This window comes from Streptopelia decaocto, assembly GCF_964273445.1.
Source record: "Streptopelia decaocto genome assembly, chromosome: 1".
Taxonomy (NCBI): domain Eukaryota; kingdom Metazoa; phylum Chordata; class Aves; order Columbiformes; family Columbidae; genus Streptopelia; species Streptopelia decaocto.
In genome coordinates this window covers 20,310,240-20,329,316 of record NC_138663.1, presented here as the reverse complement: position 1 = coordinate 20,329,316, position 19,077 = coordinate 20,310,240, and the positions used below count along the sequence as shown (strand labels likewise).

At 35.4% G+C, this 19,077-nt stretch overlaps 1 protein-coding gene across 5 annotated transcripts in view; it reads left to right on the top strand.

Annotated features, from left to right (window-relative positions):
- BRD1 (bromodomain containing 1) overlaps positions 1-19,077 on the top strand; it is a 60,232-nt gene that overhangs the window by 19,113 nt on the left and 22,042 nt on the right. For 4 of the 5 annotated variants that reach the window (XM_082076154.1, XM_082076153.1, XM_082076156.1 and 1 more), the window contains 5 exons: positions 5,841-5,972; positions 9,547-9,675; positions 10,474-10,786; positions 11,587-11,847; positions 15,041-15,529. In XM_082076154.1, the coding sequence (XP_081932280.1) occupies positions 5,841-5,972; positions 9,547-9,675; positions 10,474-10,786; positions 11,587-11,847; positions 15,041-15,529 (1,324 nt within the window). The remainder of the gene's footprint in view (positions 1-5,840; positions 5,973-9,546; positions 9,676-10,473; positions 10,787-11,586; positions 11,848-15,040; positions 15,530-19,077) is intronic. The other variant, XM_082076155.1, reaches the window with a different exon arrangement.

Sequence of the window (19,077 nt, the reverse complement as noted above, 5' to 3'; positions counted from 1 at the left end):
ATCCTAATACCATTGCTTGGTTTTTTTTTTTAACTCATTCTCAATGTGCTATGAGTTAGTAAGGTAAAACATTTTATTTTAAGTTCCTCAGAAGATGCAAAACAAGTATGTTTTTGACATTTATAACTAAGGAAAATGGGGATTTTTGCAGAGTTAAGATTAGACATGCTAGTTTACAGGTTTTGAATTCAGATCGTTATTGCCCACGTTGTTTGGTAATAGCAGAACTAAGAGTGAATTGTTGATTAAGTTCGAAGACCTGTTGCAACTTTCATTTTCACTTTTGACATAGTTAAGTAGGATTGTAGACAAGCATAAATTTATGCTAATATTTTGTTAAAGTAAAACTCAGCTAAAATATATCTAGGTTGGTTAAAGTTGAACACATTTAGCAGTCAGAATAGCTGGAAAACAGTCACTTCACATATGTATCAGATTCAGAAAGCAGTACTCTTCTGCTTCCCAGTTTTGTAATATGAACGTCTCTTCAGTGATGTTAGAGATTTTGGCAGGTCTTCTGTTGTTTTGTTTTCAGGTCACTGAGTGTCTTAGAAAATAATTAAAACTTCCTTTCTGAATTCTGTGTATGGATCCATATGTGTAGAACTTGAAATGCTGTGAAGCATCATGATGTGGAAATTATTACTGCATCCCAGTTACCTTTTTTAATTGAACTGAAAATGTAGCTGTCTGTGTTCTTTCTGTTCTCCAGGTGTTTGACTTCAAGTGGAATTGTTCGTGTAAAATAGTCTTTAGAAGTTAAAAATGCATTTTTTAATCATTTACTTTTATTAAATTGAGATTTTTTTTTTTAATTCTTTAAAGCTTAAGTATTATTTTGTTTGAATTGCATTGCTGTTTGCTGATTGTCATTAAGTGATGTAGTCTTAAAAATACCACAGTCAACACTGCTTCTTAATTATCTGATCTGTCATTTTTCTTCATGTTTCTTTTCTTAGCTTTTCATGGAAAAAAACTAGTTAATAGTTCCCAGAAGAGCTGAGGTTGAAAGGGACCTCTGGAGATACCTGGTCCAACCTGAAAGCCGAAGCAGGGCCACTTAGAGCATGTTGCCCAGAACCATGTGCAGACAGCTTTTGAATATCTCCATGAGTGGAGAGTCCACATCCTCCCTGGGCAACCTGTCCCAGTGCCTGGTCACCCTCACAGTGGAAAAAAAAGTTTTTTCTGATATTTGGAAGAACCCTCCTGTGTTTCAGTTTGTGCCCATTGCCTCTGCTCCTGTCAATGGGCACTGCTGAACGGAGCCTGGCTCTGTCTTTCTTGCACCCTCCCTTCGGGTATTTATATGTATTGATGAGATTTACCCCCCCGAGCCATTTCTTCTGCAGGCTGAGCAATCCAAGTTCCCTCAGCCTTTCCTCATAGCTGAGATGCTGAAATTCCATTTAGGTGGAATTTACATTGAATAAAAACTGGCCACTCCTTTATCTTCTTTCATTGCTTCTCTATTATTCCATTTTAATACTGTTTTTTGGGTTACAACTTCTCTAAAATATTTTGTATTCTACTTTTAATCTTTGATTAATCTTTTAATTCTGTATGAGAAATTTGCATTCTGAAGAGTGGTGCCAGACAGTTGCCTAATAATAGCTGAACTTCACTGTATTCAGATAGTAGACTTTTTTTTTTAATGAGCTTGAATCCTTAAAATTAATCAAGCACAAAAGTCCAGGGCTTATATGGCAGTATAGTCTTAGACTAAGTTAGTGTCTGAGAAAATTATACTTGGGAGTTGGAAAGTACTTTTCCTGTTGAGATGGCATGATGAGACTGGAACATTTCTGAATATTTTAAGAGTAACTACCAAAATAAAGCAATACTCATAACTGATGTTTGATTATAATAAAGTAAGCCTTAGATATGACCTGTTTAAAATCTCTTTGCCTGTTTGCACTCTTGTACAAGCACCTCTTTTCCCTCTGCCTCTTCTTCTAACTTTGCACTATTCTTAAGTAGAAAAAAATTGAAATACTTTCTAAATTAATTGGAAACTTATATTTGTTCATTAAAAATTGGGTCACTTCTGAGACTTGATTCTTAAAACTTATAATTGAAATTAACATTGTCTTTTGAAAAGAAAAAAGTTTCAGGCAAAGCTGAGTATTAAATGATTCAGTTGATTAAAGAAATGTACAGTTAGTGCTTTTCAGTGAGTCCCAAGTGTCCTGTGCACGACATTGTGTCTTCTTCATAGCCTCTTCAATAATTATTTGTAATACCTAGTTAAGTAGTCATAACTGCAAAGCATTTGAAGTATTAGTCATCTTTGTTACTCCAAGTCTAAGCCAAACTGTAATGTATACTTCAATACAGCTATGGCATAGGTGTTCTGAGAAAATTTTTGAGGTATAGATGATTGTTTCCTTTCAGTCTAGATGGGAAACTTCTTCTACCTTATTTTATGTGAGAGGTCAGATGGTCAAAAACCTAAATAGGTTTTCAGTCAATACGAGGAACAGAAACATTGGTGTAATAGGGAATCAGATTTTTGTTACTATTGCTGCTTAAACTGAAATGTTAAGGTGAGGAACCAAAACCCCAGAAGAGGTTTCAAGATGCCTAGTATAAGGTGGTTTTGATCCCACTCTGATGTTTGCTACTAGAACAAATTTGGCAGGGGCGCAAGCGTTCATGATCTAGAGTCACTTCCTAATGAACGTGTTTCAGAGCTCACTTACGATATGCTTTTGAATGTGATGTTACGTGAACTAGCAGTTCTGAATCACGCAAGAAGTTTTTTTTGCTTATAACCTACCTCACCTTGTGGAGGAACAAGGAACCCTCTGAAAGAATGGTTTATACTGTCAGTTCTCTCCACCTAGAAATTCAGGAAAGGTATTAGAAATACTCTAATAAATTTACGTCCCCAGTATTTTTATTTTGTTTTGGTTTTCCCTGTAAAGAATGCTTTAATAAAAATAAGGCATGAAATTTAATTGTAGTAGCTTGTTGCTCTAGTGAGGTTGATTTAAAACCACTTTTAGGAGAAACAAAGTAGAGGTGCTTGTGACTAAGGTCACAACTGCACTGGAGATTTCAGCAGTAACAGAAATCGCAACCACTAAGTGGTTTTGATTGGTTGGCATGCAAGTGTCAGAAGAGGAGCTTAATAAAACTAATTGTATTGCTCAAGATCCAGTTTCATCACTAATGCTGTTTTTGTTTGGCTCATGTTAAGTTACAGCCCCTGTAGGGAGCAAGGCTGTCCCCAGGTATTTACATCCAGCATAAGGAGCAATCTGTTGGTACGCTGGCAGCATTCCTGCTGGGATGCAAAGACTGAGAACATAGTCATGGTGGGAGCTGGAGCTGAAGACCAGTTCTCAGTTGATGCGTACTGTGTGTGTAAACTTAGAAGTGTTTCCCTCTTCCCTCAGTATTAATAAATGTGTCAGTTTTAGCTTTTCTAGGTAATACTTGGTGTTCAGCAAGAACTAAGTCTATCAGAAAATACCACAGGGTTTCTTTGTAACTTTTTATTGTGTTGTCAGCCAGAAGAAACTTTCTGGCTTTGTTGCAGAAAGACAGATTTGGAAGAAGAGCCCTTTTTTTCAGGAAGTTAATAGGAACTTCCCTTGTCAGAAAGATTTTGAAAACAAAAAATTCTGAAAGGAACTCTTTATCCAAGTTTTTACTAGTTAAATATTGGAAACCAGTGTGTTATGCTATTTTCAGCTTGCCTGGATCTTTTAATCTAATTAGGGTGTATGTTCTATGTCAGGTAATAAATAGGTTAGGGTAAAGGCAGATTGTCTTAGCTATTAAAACCGTGCCTGCCAACATTACATTGCACAGAAGGGTCAAAAAACTAGAGGCTTGCTATTAATCCCCAAGCCGGAGTGACATCGAAGAAGGGAGTGTATATGTGCACAAAAATAAACAAGGTGCTCTTTGATACTTTCGGTCACATCTGCAGATTTTACCTACCTGCCTAGTTTATGAAATGACATTTGTAAATCAACTGATTTGACTGAATTTTTTTTTTTTTTTTTTTTTTAAGTGAAACTAGACCTTCAGATTTAGCCAAATACTTAAGTCTCTAATGAGCTACCCCAAGACCTTGTGTAACAAAATAACTTTTTCTTTTTTTCGGTATTTAAGTTTCCTGACCCACCCTAAAACTAATATGGTTTTGTTGACTTCGCTTTCAGCAGGATCAGTTCCCCAGTTTCATGAACTATGCAATTACCTAGGGCAAAATAGCAGACTGTGAATGGCTGCAAGCAAAGGGAAGATAAGCCTTCCACATTTAGCAGTAGCCACAATTTAATTTTGGTCCTGAAAAACTGTAAAGCTATGAAAAAACAGTATAGCTGTATCAGTTAACAAGTTGCTTTTCCATGCATGGGATCTTTACTCTGAGATGAAGAAGTTTAGAAGAACAGCAATTGGTGGCATTGTAGACTTTCTAATTCAGTAAGTCTCTGAGAATTTTAAGGAATGTGTGTATTAATATTCAATCAAAATCCACTTTGAACTAATCAGTCTTTCATAGTTTAATTGTTATATCTGCAAGTCATGACTTAACTCCTTAAAAGAAAAGGTGACTGTCAGTAGTGTAATAGTCATTGGGAAAGGGAACTAGAAGTGTCTAGCTACTTCTTTTTGGTCTTTTTTTCAAAAAGAGGAATGAACTATTGTTTCCACATTGCTTTATTGTACTACAGAGATAGTAAATAGTTAACGATTTTCGACTTCAGTGAAGTCAGAGACTTGAATAAAACTAACTTCATAGCTTCCACAGGTGCTTGCCTTTACTCTTGCAAAGCGTGTAAAGCAATAAAATATTATGCCGATCATAGAATCATAGCACTCGCCAATCTATTAGATATTTTATTCTACTGCCAGTTTTTGCAATTCTATTTTTAGAACCTTCAGTCTGAAGGAGTTCACAAGCTTCCTTTAGAGGACCTGTGATATTTCTAAATTATTCTCCTCTGAAGGAGGCTTTTGCTGCGAGTGTAACAATTTATAGTATTGGTTATTGTTGATCAGCTGAGACAGTTTTCTGTCTTCTACTTTCTGTAGTTTACGGAAGTTATTGTTTGTTGTAATTTAAAAGAAAAAACACATGACAATTACTTATCAAGTGTATATTGCATTATGCTATTTACAAGTCAGGCGTACAAAGCTTTGGATCTCTTTCTGAGATTTTTTTAATAAAATATTCGCTTTAAATGTAACAGTTTTCCAAAGCAAATGTTTCTTTTGTGTATTTGGTACTAATGTAAGGACTTTTACTATTTTCTGGCTTTGTTTCTGGTGAATTACCAATACCATTTGAACACTGTAGCTAGTATTCCAATTTCCTTCTCTTTCTTATGAACAACAGTAAAAACACACAAGAAATGCTCTGTTTTCTCTATGTACAAATCAAACTAAATACTGCAAGTGTTTAAACACCACTGCTTCCTAAAAATGTGTCGATTAAATTCTTTCATGTGTTCATTGAAAGGCATTTTTGATTTTGTTGTGTTAAAAGTGTGTCATAATCCTGCTGGGTGCAGGGGAGGTGGACTGTGGTGAGCACAAGAAGGATTTGTTTCTATTAGACTTGAGTTTCTAAAGAAGATGAGGATGTTCACCTGGTTTGGATTTTGATGTGAAAATACAGAATCTTACTTTGCAGGTTGTTGTACTGCTAGGTTGTTGTTTGTTATATTGCATTTTTGATGTAAAGCTTATGACCAAGTGCCATGACTATAAAATAATAGTTGTTCCTTTCCTGTGAATATGTTCTGTAATTGTGTAAAATTAGCTTATAATAAGAGGTTAGTGTTTTTCATTCAATGAAAAATTTTTTATTCTTCTTTTAGAGAGAAGATGATGAAGAAATGCAAGCCTTAAAAGAAAAATTGAAGTACTGGCAAAGGCTGCGCCATGATCTTGAAAGAGCACGTTTGTTGATTGAACTTATACGTAAGCGTGAAAAATTAAAAAGAGAACAGGTAAATAAAGTATCTTAATTTGGTGAAACTTTTCCAAAGGAAAGACTCTCAAACACAGTTTTACAATAGAAAGGCTTTAGTATTTGTCTTCTAATCCTCATTTAGGATCAAGGAACATATGGTCATATGTGCACTCGTGCAAACTCTTTAAAATAAATAAAATGTTAATAGAGTCATAGAATGGTTTGGGTTGGAAGGGACCTTTAGAAGTCATCTAGTCCAACCCAAGGGCTGCAAGTGTACAGTACCAGCTCATGTCCAGCTTTTTGTCCACCAGTACCTCCAAGTCCTTCTCTGCAGATCTGCTCTCAACCCCTTCATCCCTCAGCCTGTACTGATACCAGGGATTGCCCTGACCCAAGTGCAGGACCTTACACTTGGCCTTGTCGAACCTCATGATGTCCACATGGGCCCAGTTCTCAAGCTTGTCCAGGTCCCTCTGGATGGCCTCTCTTCCCTCAAGCACGTTAAACACACCACTCAGCTTGGTGTTGTCTGGAAATTTCCTGAGGGTGGACTTGATCGCACTATGTCATTGATGAAGATACTAAGCAGTACTGGTCCCAGTATGAACCCCTGAGGGATACCGCTTGTCATTGATGTTCATCCGGGCATTGAGTCATTGACCACTGCTCTCTGGATGCGACCATCCAACCAATTCCTTATCCCCTGAACAGTCCATCAAATCCATTTCTCTCCAATATAGAGCGAAGGATGTGGAACACCATATTAAAAGCCTTACAGAAGTCCAAATAGACGACACCCCATAGCTCTTGCCTTGCCCACTGATATAATCACTCTGTTGTAGAAGGCCGCTAGGTTGGTCAGACAGGACTTGCCCTCGGTGAAGCCATGCTGGCTGTCTTGAATCACCTTCCTGTCCTCCATGAGCCTTAGCACAGCTTCTAGGAGGATCTGTTCTGTGATATTCCCAGACACAGAGGTGAGGCTGACAGGTCAGTAGCTCCTGGGATCTTCTTGCTATCCTTTTAAAAAAATTGATGCAATATTTCCGTTTTTCCAGTCACCAGGGACTTCACCTGACCACCGTGTCTTTTCAAATGTCATGTAAGATGGCTTGACAATTATATTAGCCAATTCCCTCAGGACTGCGGGAAGCATCTCATCAGATCCCGTATACCTATCTATGTTCAGGTTCCTCAGGTGGCGTCAAACCTGATCTTCTCTTACAGTGGGTGGGACTTTGTCCCCTTAGTCTATGCTTTGAGGTCCATCCACTTGAGAGGTGTGGGAAGAGAGCTTGCCAGTGAAGACTGAGGCAAAAAAAGTCATTGAATACCTCAGCTTTCTCCTTGTCTGTTTTTAGCAGTTTCCCAGTCATGTTTGTCAGTGGGGTACACTTTCCTTGACCTCCCTTTTCTGACTGACATACCTATGGAATCCCATCTTATTATTCTTTGCATCCCTTGCCAAATTCGGCTCCAGCTGCACCTTGGCCTTCCTGGCCCCATCCCTACGCAACCGGGCAGTGTCCCTGTACTCTTCCCAGGACACTTGTCCCTGCTTCCACTGCCTGTGCATTTCCTTCTTACCCTTTAATTTGACTAGCAGGTCTTGACTCAGCCATGCTGGCCTCTTGCCTTCTGTACGTGATTTCTTACACCTGAGGATAATGAGCTGTTGTATTCTTTGGAAAGTGTCCTTAAGATTTGCCAGCTCTTTTCTGCTCCCTTGTCTCTTGAGGGCAGTTTCCCAGGGGGTCCTGTTGATTAACTCCTTGAAGAGCTGGAAGTTTGCTTTCCTAAAATTCAGGGTCCTGACTATTCTTTGCTTGGCCCATACCCCCAGAACTGTAAAGGCCACCAGTGCACAATCGCTGCACGCTGCAGCCCAGGCTGCCTCCAGTCTTGATGTCACTGATTAGCTCACTTGCACTGGTGACAAGCAGGTCCATTATCACATCCCCCCTGGTAGGGCTGTCTATTACCTGGCTTAGGAAGTTATCCTCAGTGCACTCCAAAAGTCTCTTGGATCGCCTAGAACTTGCTCTGGTATTTTTCCAGCAGATGTTAGGGTGGTTGAAGTCCCCCAGCAGGATGAGAGCCTGTGACTGCAGTGCCTCCTGTAGCTGGAGTAAGTCGGCTTCATCAGCAGGCTCCCCTAGGCAGCCTGTAGTAAACACCAGCCACAGTGTTCCCTTTGTTGCTTCGGTGTTTAATTCTTACCCATAAGCTTTCAGCTTGCTCATGGCAATTCTTCAGTGACAGCTCTTCACAATCTATCAATTTCTTGATGTAGAGAGCATCTCCTCCACCCATCCTTCCTTGCTCATCCCTTCTGAACAGCCTGTAGCCACCAATAGCTCCACTCCAGTCACGGGATTCATCCCAACAAGTTTCAGTAAGTTGTCTACCTAGGTAGTAGCTTTCTAGCGAAATGGTGGTAGAATCCAACTCCTCCCATTTGTTGTCTGTGCTGTGTGCGTTGGTGTAGAGAAATTATTTGACAACCCATTCTGTTAGACTTGCAAAGACAATTGGTTTCTGAAGAACAGTAGAAAATTCCATCTTTCCATATTTTCCCAATACATGTGCTTATACTGGGTAGCACTTTTGTTCTTCTGTCACAAAAAAAAAAAAAAAAAAAAAACAAAGCCTGCATCAAAGTCATTCTAATGTGGTGTTAACATTGCAGGGAGAAAAGGAAGCAAGAATACACAAAGATAACACTTAGTATGACAACTGTGAAAGCAAATTTTTCACTTACGAGTCTTTTAATTGTCCTTATTTATAAAAATACTGTTCCATTTTTTAATTTTTGTAAGCTGTGAACATTCATTGGAAGATAACATAGTTTATAATTCTTGAGTCCTTTCAGGAATTCTGTGCATCATTACTGTACATTCACATGTCACTTGCCATACACATCTATTATGTATTATTATTTATAGACACGTATTTTATGGATGTGTGTTTGTGTGCTTACACACACATTAACGTATCATTAAGAGTTTATTTTTGCCATAACAAGACTGTTTCAACTTTGATAACTCTTTAAATGGCCTGAAAATAAAATTAAAGAGGAGTTGTAATATTGTCAAAAATAATGAAAATTCTGAAGGACAGTCGAGTATCTGAAGATGTTGGTTCTGTTTTTTTAAATTATTTTCTTGGAATTTATGTAGAACATTGTCTTTAAAATTACTCTTTGTTTTGGTCTTTTGTAGCCTGTAAATGTACATCAAATTATCTTTTTACACTTTGAACTTAGCACAACTGAAATTTCATTTTAAAGACATTAGTTTTAAATTCTTGTTCTTATTTTCACATTGTTGGCAAAATATGAAGCTTAAAAAGGGAACAAAATTCATTTATAGATAAAATCATTTTAGTTCTAAAAAACAAGTTGAGATTGAGTCTACAATGAAGGGTTGAGAATGTTTTTTTCTTATAAAGACATCAGCTGAAAATGTAGGTTAGACGAATGCCAGCTCATTTACTTAAATATATTTATATTGTGTTTCATATCTAAAGTACTTTACTCATGCTGCAAAACAACTTTAGAACAGTATCTCAATGAAAAATACTCACTTGTACAATTACTACTTCTTTAGGTCAAGATTGAGCAGGTTGCTATGGAACTTCAGCTCACTCCATTCACTGTACTTCTGCGATCAGTTCTGGACCAGCTGCAGGAAAAGGATTCTGCTCGTATATTTGCTCAGCCAGTAAACCTTAAAGAGGTATTTTTTAAGCTGTATTTTGTTATGTTTAGATATGACTTGGTAGCACTTAATAACAAATCACTGCATGCAGAGTTGGGAGCAGTATTACCTTTAAATATCTATGGTGATACAAGTTCTAACTTACTGCTATGAAAGCCTGTTTATGCTCATACACTAAAATAATTTCTGGGAAATAATTGTACAGAATAACATGGATACATAATGAGCTTTTGCAGTAGGATTATTTCATAAAGAAAACTCAAAGGGTGTCTTGAAATTGGAAATGTGGATACTGTGTTCTTATGTGCAGATGAAATTCCTTTTCATTTACTGGGAAACTAGATAAATTGTATGTGTGTGTATATGTGGATATATACATATACAACACGTATATGTGTATAAATAACACATAGGCATGTGTACATGTCTATATGAACTGTATATATGTGTTCATATACTACATATACATGTTTATTTTATGCATATGTGTACATATAAATACATAAATTTATAAGCAAGCACATGCATAAATACAGTGATGTACGTAAAAACACAGAATTGTAGAAACATGTGGTTTCATCATCTCTTAGTAGAGCTCCACCTTGTTACCTAAGATGCAGAATCTTGTAATATGTAAACTTCGGTTGGCATGCAAATGTTTGCGGTATCATGATGTGCAATTGTAAGCTACATTTTGAAGTTCTTGATTTGAAGTGTTAGAAGATGCGTTAAAAAATGTGGGTCAGTTAATAGCTAATGTTTCTTTTCTGTAATAAGATAATTTTACCCATTCATGTTTTAAATATTTATTCAAAGGTTCCAGACTATTTGGATCATATTAAACATCCTATGGATTTCTCTACCATGAGAAAACGGTTAGATGCTCAAGGCTATAAAAACCTCAGTGAGTTCGAAGACGACTTCAATCTTATCATAGATAACTGTATGAAATACAATGCAAAAGATACAATATTTTATAGAGCTGCAGTGCGGTTAAGAGATCAAGGAGGTGTAGTTCTCAGGCAAGCCAGGAGAGATGCTGAAGCAATTGGTTATAATAATGAAACTGGAATGCACTTACCTGAACGGCCTAAACTTGAGTCACCCCAGCCTTTCTCATGGGAAGATGGTAAGATGTTGTTCGATTATTTTTAAAAGTTCCATTTTTCATTACACACAGCATGTACATTCCATACAGATGACTAAGATTGTTGTTGCTGTTCAGTTCGCTTTTATTTCCATCTCCCATTAAAACCATTGCTTGAAAAATTCAAGTGTTTCTGTTCTACTAGATCTGTCATTAGAACTAAGTTGTTATCCAGATTCTGATTTTGACAATGCCAGAGCCTAATTTAACAAAATAGATGAAAAAGGTTTTTAACCTGAGTGCTTTCTTTCACATGATTGTATATGCTTATAAGTCACGGAAAACGACTACCAGTGCACATAAACTTACGTGCATTCTTAAATAACCTAATGAATTAAAAACATCCAGCACATTTGTAATACTAGGAATTAAAATAACTCTTTTTGAAATAGACATCAGGCTTCTGAGGCTTTGTCAGTAAAGGAGAATTATTAACATATTTCATTTATAACCACAGTCTTGCCCCTCTCTTTGACACGAAGGAAATAATTTATCAGAGTGGGAAGGATTAATTGTGCCTTCCTTCTGACCTTTTAATTCTTTGCTCTACTACTTACTTTTCTTGAGCATAATGCTAATCAAGAAGAACAGTAATGATATATTAGGAATTTGTTTCAACATTTCTTCACTGGTAATGGTGAAGCTACTAAGACTGTAATCTAAATAGCTTTTTGGTGACATCTTTTAATTCTGGCAAGTGATTATTTCTCCCCCACCCCCCTTTGGTATTATTTTTCTGGGAAACACTAACATGTTTTCAATTATACATATTTTGACTTCAGTGGATAGGTTACTGAATCCTGCCAACAGAGCGCATATGTCCTTGGAAGAACAGCTGAGAGAGTTGCTAGAGAAACTTGATCTCACCTGTGCAATGAAATCCAGTGGGTCAAGGAGCAAGAGATCAAAGCTGTTAAAGAAAGAAATCAGCATTATTCGCAACAAACTAAGCCAGCAACACAACCAGGCTCCTCAAATAGAATCAGGTATTGGAAGTTTTGAAGAAGAAAGTGCAGCATTAGAACAAGACGGAGAAGAAGAAGGTAAGATTTTAAACCATGTTTAAAGCAGGACTGTTCTGAACCTCTTCAGTCAGGTGCTTTAATCATGTGAATTAAAGAGTATAATAAATGAATATTGTATTTAATTTTTAAATGGACAAATAGCCACTTAACTGCAACAAATATTTTAAGAATATGATGCTGATATTTTTAAACAAAACCTTCATTATTTTTCGCAGTAGCTAGGCGTTTTAAAAATTTAGGTGTTAAGAAGTGAAAGTACAAACAATCTCATATGAAAAGGAATTGGAAACATCTTTTTACTTTCAGAAATACACTTACATGCCAAAATATGTATTCGGCATCATGGGAGCCTAGGTCAATAGTGCTAAAAACTCTGCTGTTTTGCTGTCGTTTGTAGCACTTTTTATTCTCTACTTCAGAATTTGGGGAGGCTAGAGGGCAGGCTTGGATTTTTTTAAATTTATTTATTTAAAATAAAACTAACTATTGATAGGACTTAACACATTTCATGTTGTAGAGGCAAATCAGCCATATCTAACCAGTCCTTCCCCTTGCGCTTCTCTTCCTCCTTAAAGCATTGATCTCAGAACTGCATCTACTCTTGGGTAATTCCCATTGATTTCAATGAGAGCAGTATACTAGAAAGTCCTAACTTTATTTCAGTTGAAAATAATATTTGCATTTTTGCTTTTAAATCGGTTACTGAGGTCTTTATTTCTCAATTTTAAATGATGCAAAGAAAATCTAGTCTCTGAAAAGTAAAGTTCTATTGAGTTTGTTTCACAATCACCTCTAAAAAGCTAGCCTATTTTTCTTTAGGAGAGTTAGAGATGTTTCATTTTGACTAAGTGTGTTGAATGGGAGGAGGAAAGAGCTCAAGGGAAAGTGGAAGCATTGTAATAAATAAAACTATCTGTGTCTGGTGCAGCTTGATGCTATCAAAGTTTTTGAAAGTTAAAGTCAACAAAATGACTGTCCTTAACTGCCATTCAAACAGAAACTTGGTGTTTAATTCTTAGTGTGACTAAGAAAATGCTTTTCAAACATATAACTTCCTTGAGACTTGAATGACAATGGTAGAAAAAGTGTACATAAATCAGCATGCTTGTCTTCTGAGGCCATTAAGTATTTTTAAAACATTTAAAGATTGATTGGTTCTTACTTTGGGTTCTTTTTGGTTTTTTAATCTTCAAGTGATGATGCTACTAAATATAGTTCTTTATGAGTGTAATTTCTGGCAGATAACGAATACATTAACTTTCTTTTACTTATAGCTTAACATTTTATGACACAGCCTTACACTGCAGCTATTGTGCAAAAAATAGTCCAAAAGTGAGCAGTAACTGTTTTCTTATATTTAGAGTATACTTTTTTAAAAAAGCATAATGAAGAGCACGATCCAGAGTTGATTAGCATCTTTGTTACAATTCTGATCTAGTGAAGAGTAGTAGTCATTGGTTCAAATTTTGATTCTGAAATGGAAGGTACTTAGAGAAGTAAAGAAAATGAACTTCCAGAAGGAAGGGTGAAGAAGGTAGAATCCTGTGCCCAAGATATCTACAGGACCTGACTTAAGAAGACCTGCAAATTATCCCTTGCAGTTATGTTTTCAGTTTCTGATCATGTGAAAAATATGGTACCAGAATAACCCAATGAGATTTAGGTTTTAGTGTCTAAATAATTCTGCAGTGTTTTGCTGTGCTTACAGATTTTTGTGAATATTTTCTAATTAATTGTATAGAAAATCAGAATTTGTTCACAATGAATGGTCACCTTGGACATTTTAAACTACAGGCTTTTTTAATTGGTGGCACTTTAAACATGCTTATCTGACTGTAAATTTCATTCTAAATATCTTCCTGAAATATTATTTACCAATTCAAATATTTGTATGCCTTCGAAGTATGTGAGCACAGTTGCACAATACATTTTTTAGTATGAACTACGCTTTTGTTCGATTAAACCTTAAACAATGGGGCAAAGATTTTTCTGCAGTTAGAAGTCATTGATTTCCAAGTAGGCATTGCTGAGCCAAAACAAAAACAATATAGAGACAATATTTAATCCTCTGCAGATAGTGGGCTTAACCCTTGAGTTTTTACACCTTTTTCAGGTGGCATAGAAAAATTAACTAAATTTTAAAAGATCATGTGATCGCCTAAATACAACATTGGCCTCATACAGTTACTCTAGAATAAGCATCTTATTAATTTCTGGGTTTTAAGATCCTTTTGGAAGCTAGAAAGAAGATTTTAGCATCTTTTTGAGTTGATAATTATGGATTAGGAAATCCTTCTACTTGTATTTGAGAATGCTGCAACAGTAGAATGTTTATTTTGTTTACCATCACTTGGCATGAAAAGTGAAACTAGTTTGATATGCTCACAGTTATATCTCTTTCTTTTCCCAGCATAGAATTATTGGAATTGACTGAGACATGATCATCTTGGGGGATGGGGGTGGGAAGAGAGAAAAGGAATTAAAAATGGTAGAGGGTGGTTTTTCTGATTTCTCCTATCAAGTCTGCATTGTCAAGTTTGTATTTGCCAACTAGTGACTAATCAAGCTGTAAGACTTTGGGGGTGGTTTTTTTTTTCCCTCCCCTTTTTTTATTTCTCTTTCTTTTTAGTAGATAAAACTTCTAGCCACAGATGTAAAACAGCTTTGCAAATTTGGCCTTTCTAGAAATTTTATAATGCATTTTAGGTCACTCTAGTAGTTCAGGTTACAAATACTTTATTTTTTTTTTAAATGCTTATCTGATAAAATTTATTGTAGGCAGGTAAGGTGAATATTGATAAGGTGAAATAGATAAAAAATTACATTATCAAAAATTTTACTTGAATGGCAGTATAATTGCATTTAACTGATAATCATCCACCACCCCGACTTTCTATTTAAAAAATTAGATTTCTTAGTTTTTAGTTAATGAAACTAACATAACTGCATGAGAAGTAAAACTTATTTATTTAGGTGTAAATTGTTAACACCAACTGTAAACACCTACTTTTCTATCCCTGTCACATTCCCAGTATAAAAGTAGGAACTACTAACTAGGACAGATCGTTGCTAGTCAAGGTTTGTTTTTAAAATGTTATGCTTTGTTTCCAAACAACAATTTATTTGGTGGGCTGCACATATATAGTGAGTTTTATATAGACTTTATAACTGCAGGTTTTCAAAAATCACACTCTATTTATAATTTTTTCAGGAGATAAATCTCCCCCTAAACTTGAACCATCAGATGCATTACCTCTTCCTTCAAACTTGGAGACTAATTCAGAACCACCAACCCTCAAACCAGTAGAACTCAATCCAGAGCAGAGTAAGCTTTACAAAAGAGTAAAATTTGATAATGAATTATATAGCACTTCCATTCAGAAAGAAATAAATGGACACACTCCAGAACACTTACTTGACAGTAATCTCAATGAGTCGACTGTTTCTGCTGTAGCTGAGTCATCAACTGATGTAAACAGACGTACATCCATTCTCTTCTGCAAATCGAAAAGTATAAGCCCCCAAAAGTCTGCAAAGAACACTGAAACCCAGCCAACTTCTCCACAGCTAGGGACCAAAACCTTTTTGTCTGTAGTCCTTCCAAGGTTGGAGACACTTCTGCACCCAAGGAAAAGATCAAGGAGTGCATGTGGAGATTCTGAGGTTGATGATGAGTCCCCTGTAAAGCGCTTGGATACAGGTAAATGTTACAGAACTTATTTGAATGGATGCACCTTGAAAGTTAACATAGCTGTTAATTTTTTGATATACCTGTAATTGTTAATGTTCAGATTTTAGCACTTGAACACTTCTTCTCATAGCTGAGTAGTTGCAGTTCAGAAAATTACTGATTCATTTTTGTGTTGGCCCTATACAATTTAGACTTAGTGAATCAAGTTTTACTTTTGCAGTTTTCACTTTAACAATGGAATCTTCAAATTCACATCCATGGGTGGCTTATTTTTTGTTTGTTTGTTTTGAGCTGTTTTCTACTTCCTTTTGTTGCAGTGAATAGGAAAGGTGAATCACCTGCTTTTTTGGAAATTCCCTGTTAAATTACATGGAAACCTCACAATGTGGTGCCAAAATTAGAACTCTTATAAAGAGGAGCATGGAAAATACATGTTCCGTGTATTACTTCATTTTATTGTAGTATTTACTCCAAGCGTATTTTCACGTTATTTAACTTATGTCTGTGTATGCGGTGCTTTGTATACCCATGTAATTTATGCAAGTGTTAAAATCCCAAACTATAATGACATTTCCTGTGTTTGTTTTCTGTAGTCTGTGCCTTTTAAATAAATGAAGTTGAAGAATCTAGGTGTAGGATTACACTCTTAGTGAGACTTCTCTAAAGAACATTAAAAAAACCCCTATCCTGATACATTGGTATAGTACAGTTTAAGTGAACCATAGTTCTGTTTATTGGAGAAGCTGGAGTAAAACCCCCTTTGAGGAAGAACAGCAGCATAAAGAAATTACTTAAATAAGTTTCCGTAATGTTATCCATGGCCATTGCTATGACATATATTACCCTTGAAATAAATACTCTGTTCATTGTCATGTTGATAACTCATATGCAGGTATGAAAACAGCATGTGTTTTTTTTGTGCTTTTGAATGAAAGAAATAGGAATGTAATTTAACATTTGTTGTGTACTCCAAAAGCTGTTTGTGTTTTTTGTGGGTTGGAGGGGAAAATAAGGTTGTTTTTTTTTGGAGTTTTGTTGTGAATGTTTTATGTTGTTGTTATGGTGAGTTTTTAAATTATTAGTCGGGTTTTTTGGGGGAGGGGGCTGGGGGGGGTGGTCTTTCGGTGTTTGGTTAGTTCATGTTTTTTTGTTGTTTTTTGGAGGTTTTTTTTGTTTTTTTTATGAGATTTTGTTTTTAATCATCAAGTAAGGAGGAAAATTATTCCAATGCTAGAATCATAGCATGAGAAAATAAGAGTTGTTGGCAGGGAAAATATTTTCATTTATATGTCTGTTTCTTTGTTTCATTTCTTTGGAAAGCCCGTTTCCATTCCTTTTCATAACATCTTGGAAAGACCATGTAGACTTGATTTGGTACTTGAGTTCTGAAGTAGGAAGGTATTATATCATATATCATATTTTATTTACATATATATATATATATAAAAAATATCTTATATCATGTTAAGATAGTGTAATGATAGAAATGAGTTGATCTCCATTAATGATGTAAACAGCTTTGGTTTCCAAATATTCTGATTTACCAGTGTGTCATCTAGATAATTTTATTATGTACATGTATACAGATTGTATTTTATCACACACACAATTAATCATTTTGTGCTAGATGAGACCAGGAATTACTACTAATTCCTTGAACATTTTATCTTGAATATTGTGAATTATTTCTTTGGAGAAGAAGTCGTTTTATTATACAGGAAAACTGACTTAATCCTTGGCCATTTAAAAAAAAAAAAAAAAACACCAGATTTTAAAACTGCAGCTACTTTGATCTTCATTATTCTCATAGACTGCCTTTCATTATGCTCTCTTGAATTACATTTGAGGCTGGTGTGCTTGCCAGTTAGTTTCAAGAAAGACACATACAGGATCTATCAGCACACTGTATGGTATCCCATGTGTTGTTGTTACTCATATACAAAATAATTACTGAAATACTAGCTTTTTTTCAGAAATAGGGAGACTATTGTACAACATGACTTAAACTTCGAAGAGGACTGAAAGCGGTTCACTTTATTACTCTGGCCCCCTTTATGAATCTTTGTTTAACAAATGTGAAGCAATAGTGTAATATAACCTTAAATTCTAATTTCAGAGTGTTCTAGTAGAGCATTATCAATTACTTATATAGCACATCTTGCTCCATAGTTGATATGTGGAAACTGACAACTACATAGTCAAGAGATGTGTTCAAAAATTTTCTATACGCACTTGATGTATCTTGGCTTTGCTTTGTATGGTATCTAGCAATTTCAAAAAGCAGATAGATTGTTTTTACTTCAGAAATTTTGTTCACATCATCAGAGAACGACATATGATTCTTGAAGTTCAGGCATGTCAAATATTAACTGCAACAAGTTCAATGACCTTTTCAAAATATCGGTTGTATACTTACCTTGCCACTTGGTTACAAATACTAATCCTTTTCATCAGGAAATGAGTTGGTGCAGTTATTGCGTCTGAGGAAAAAAGGTGATTAATGGATAGAAGGTAGATTTTACCAATCGTTTGAAAATTTGCCTTTATCAGTTGTGTGTAGGTGAGATAAAGTCCTGGAACACGTGACTGGTCTAAGATACCTTTTAAACATTTTAAAATGCCAGATTAGGTTCAGATCAAATTTTCATGTTCTTGGTTTTATCCATCACCTTTAAGCTTTCATAAGTTTAGGATAGTAATTCACTGTTATTGTGTTGGTACCTTCTATTTTGATTAGAAGCTAAATATTTAGAATATACTATCATAAGCAATCACTTTAACTTATCATAGAATTAGAATTGCAAATAGTGATTATTATAGCACAGTATGTTGGTTTTCTATTATTTCTTGGCGAGATAGAAGTAATAGAAAATTTCAGTGAAACATATAATTATTTGTCATTCTTCTTGCTTTCGGCTACACAGATTTTCTAAAGGCATTGAAATGGATGTAAATAAATATTTATAACATGGATCACTGAATTAGAGTATCAATACAGTAAAAAGCACAGCATTGGAGGGGGGGCAGGGGAATTTATAATTTCTTAATATATCTTTGCATGCTGTTGTCAGTATACAACAAATGTAATTATACCATATTAAATCTTATTAGTAAATGTTGGCCTGACTTTGAGATTGCTGCAAAACGTTTGATGGCTCTTCAGAACTGTCTGCAATTAACCTGTATATGAATTCCACTTTGATATAACTTAGTATTGTAGTGAATACCACTTAATTTTATTTGGTGTGATAAGGATAGAGCTTATATCTGGGGTAAAATGGAACACAGATTATTTTTTTAATTCTTCAATACTTGATTACTAATGAATCTTTGGCTCTCTGGAGCACAGGCCAATTTGATTAGAAGTCAAGTTTCATATGTGCGGCATTTGATTACCATTCTCTAAATGGAAGAAATGAAAGTAAAATATGTATATTAAGAACATAACTTATGCCCACTAAGTGAATAACAAACTAGACTAGAGGTTGCTCAGTGAAAAAAACAATTGGCATAATTAATCATCTGGTTAACATAGATAGGAATGATAGTGTATACAG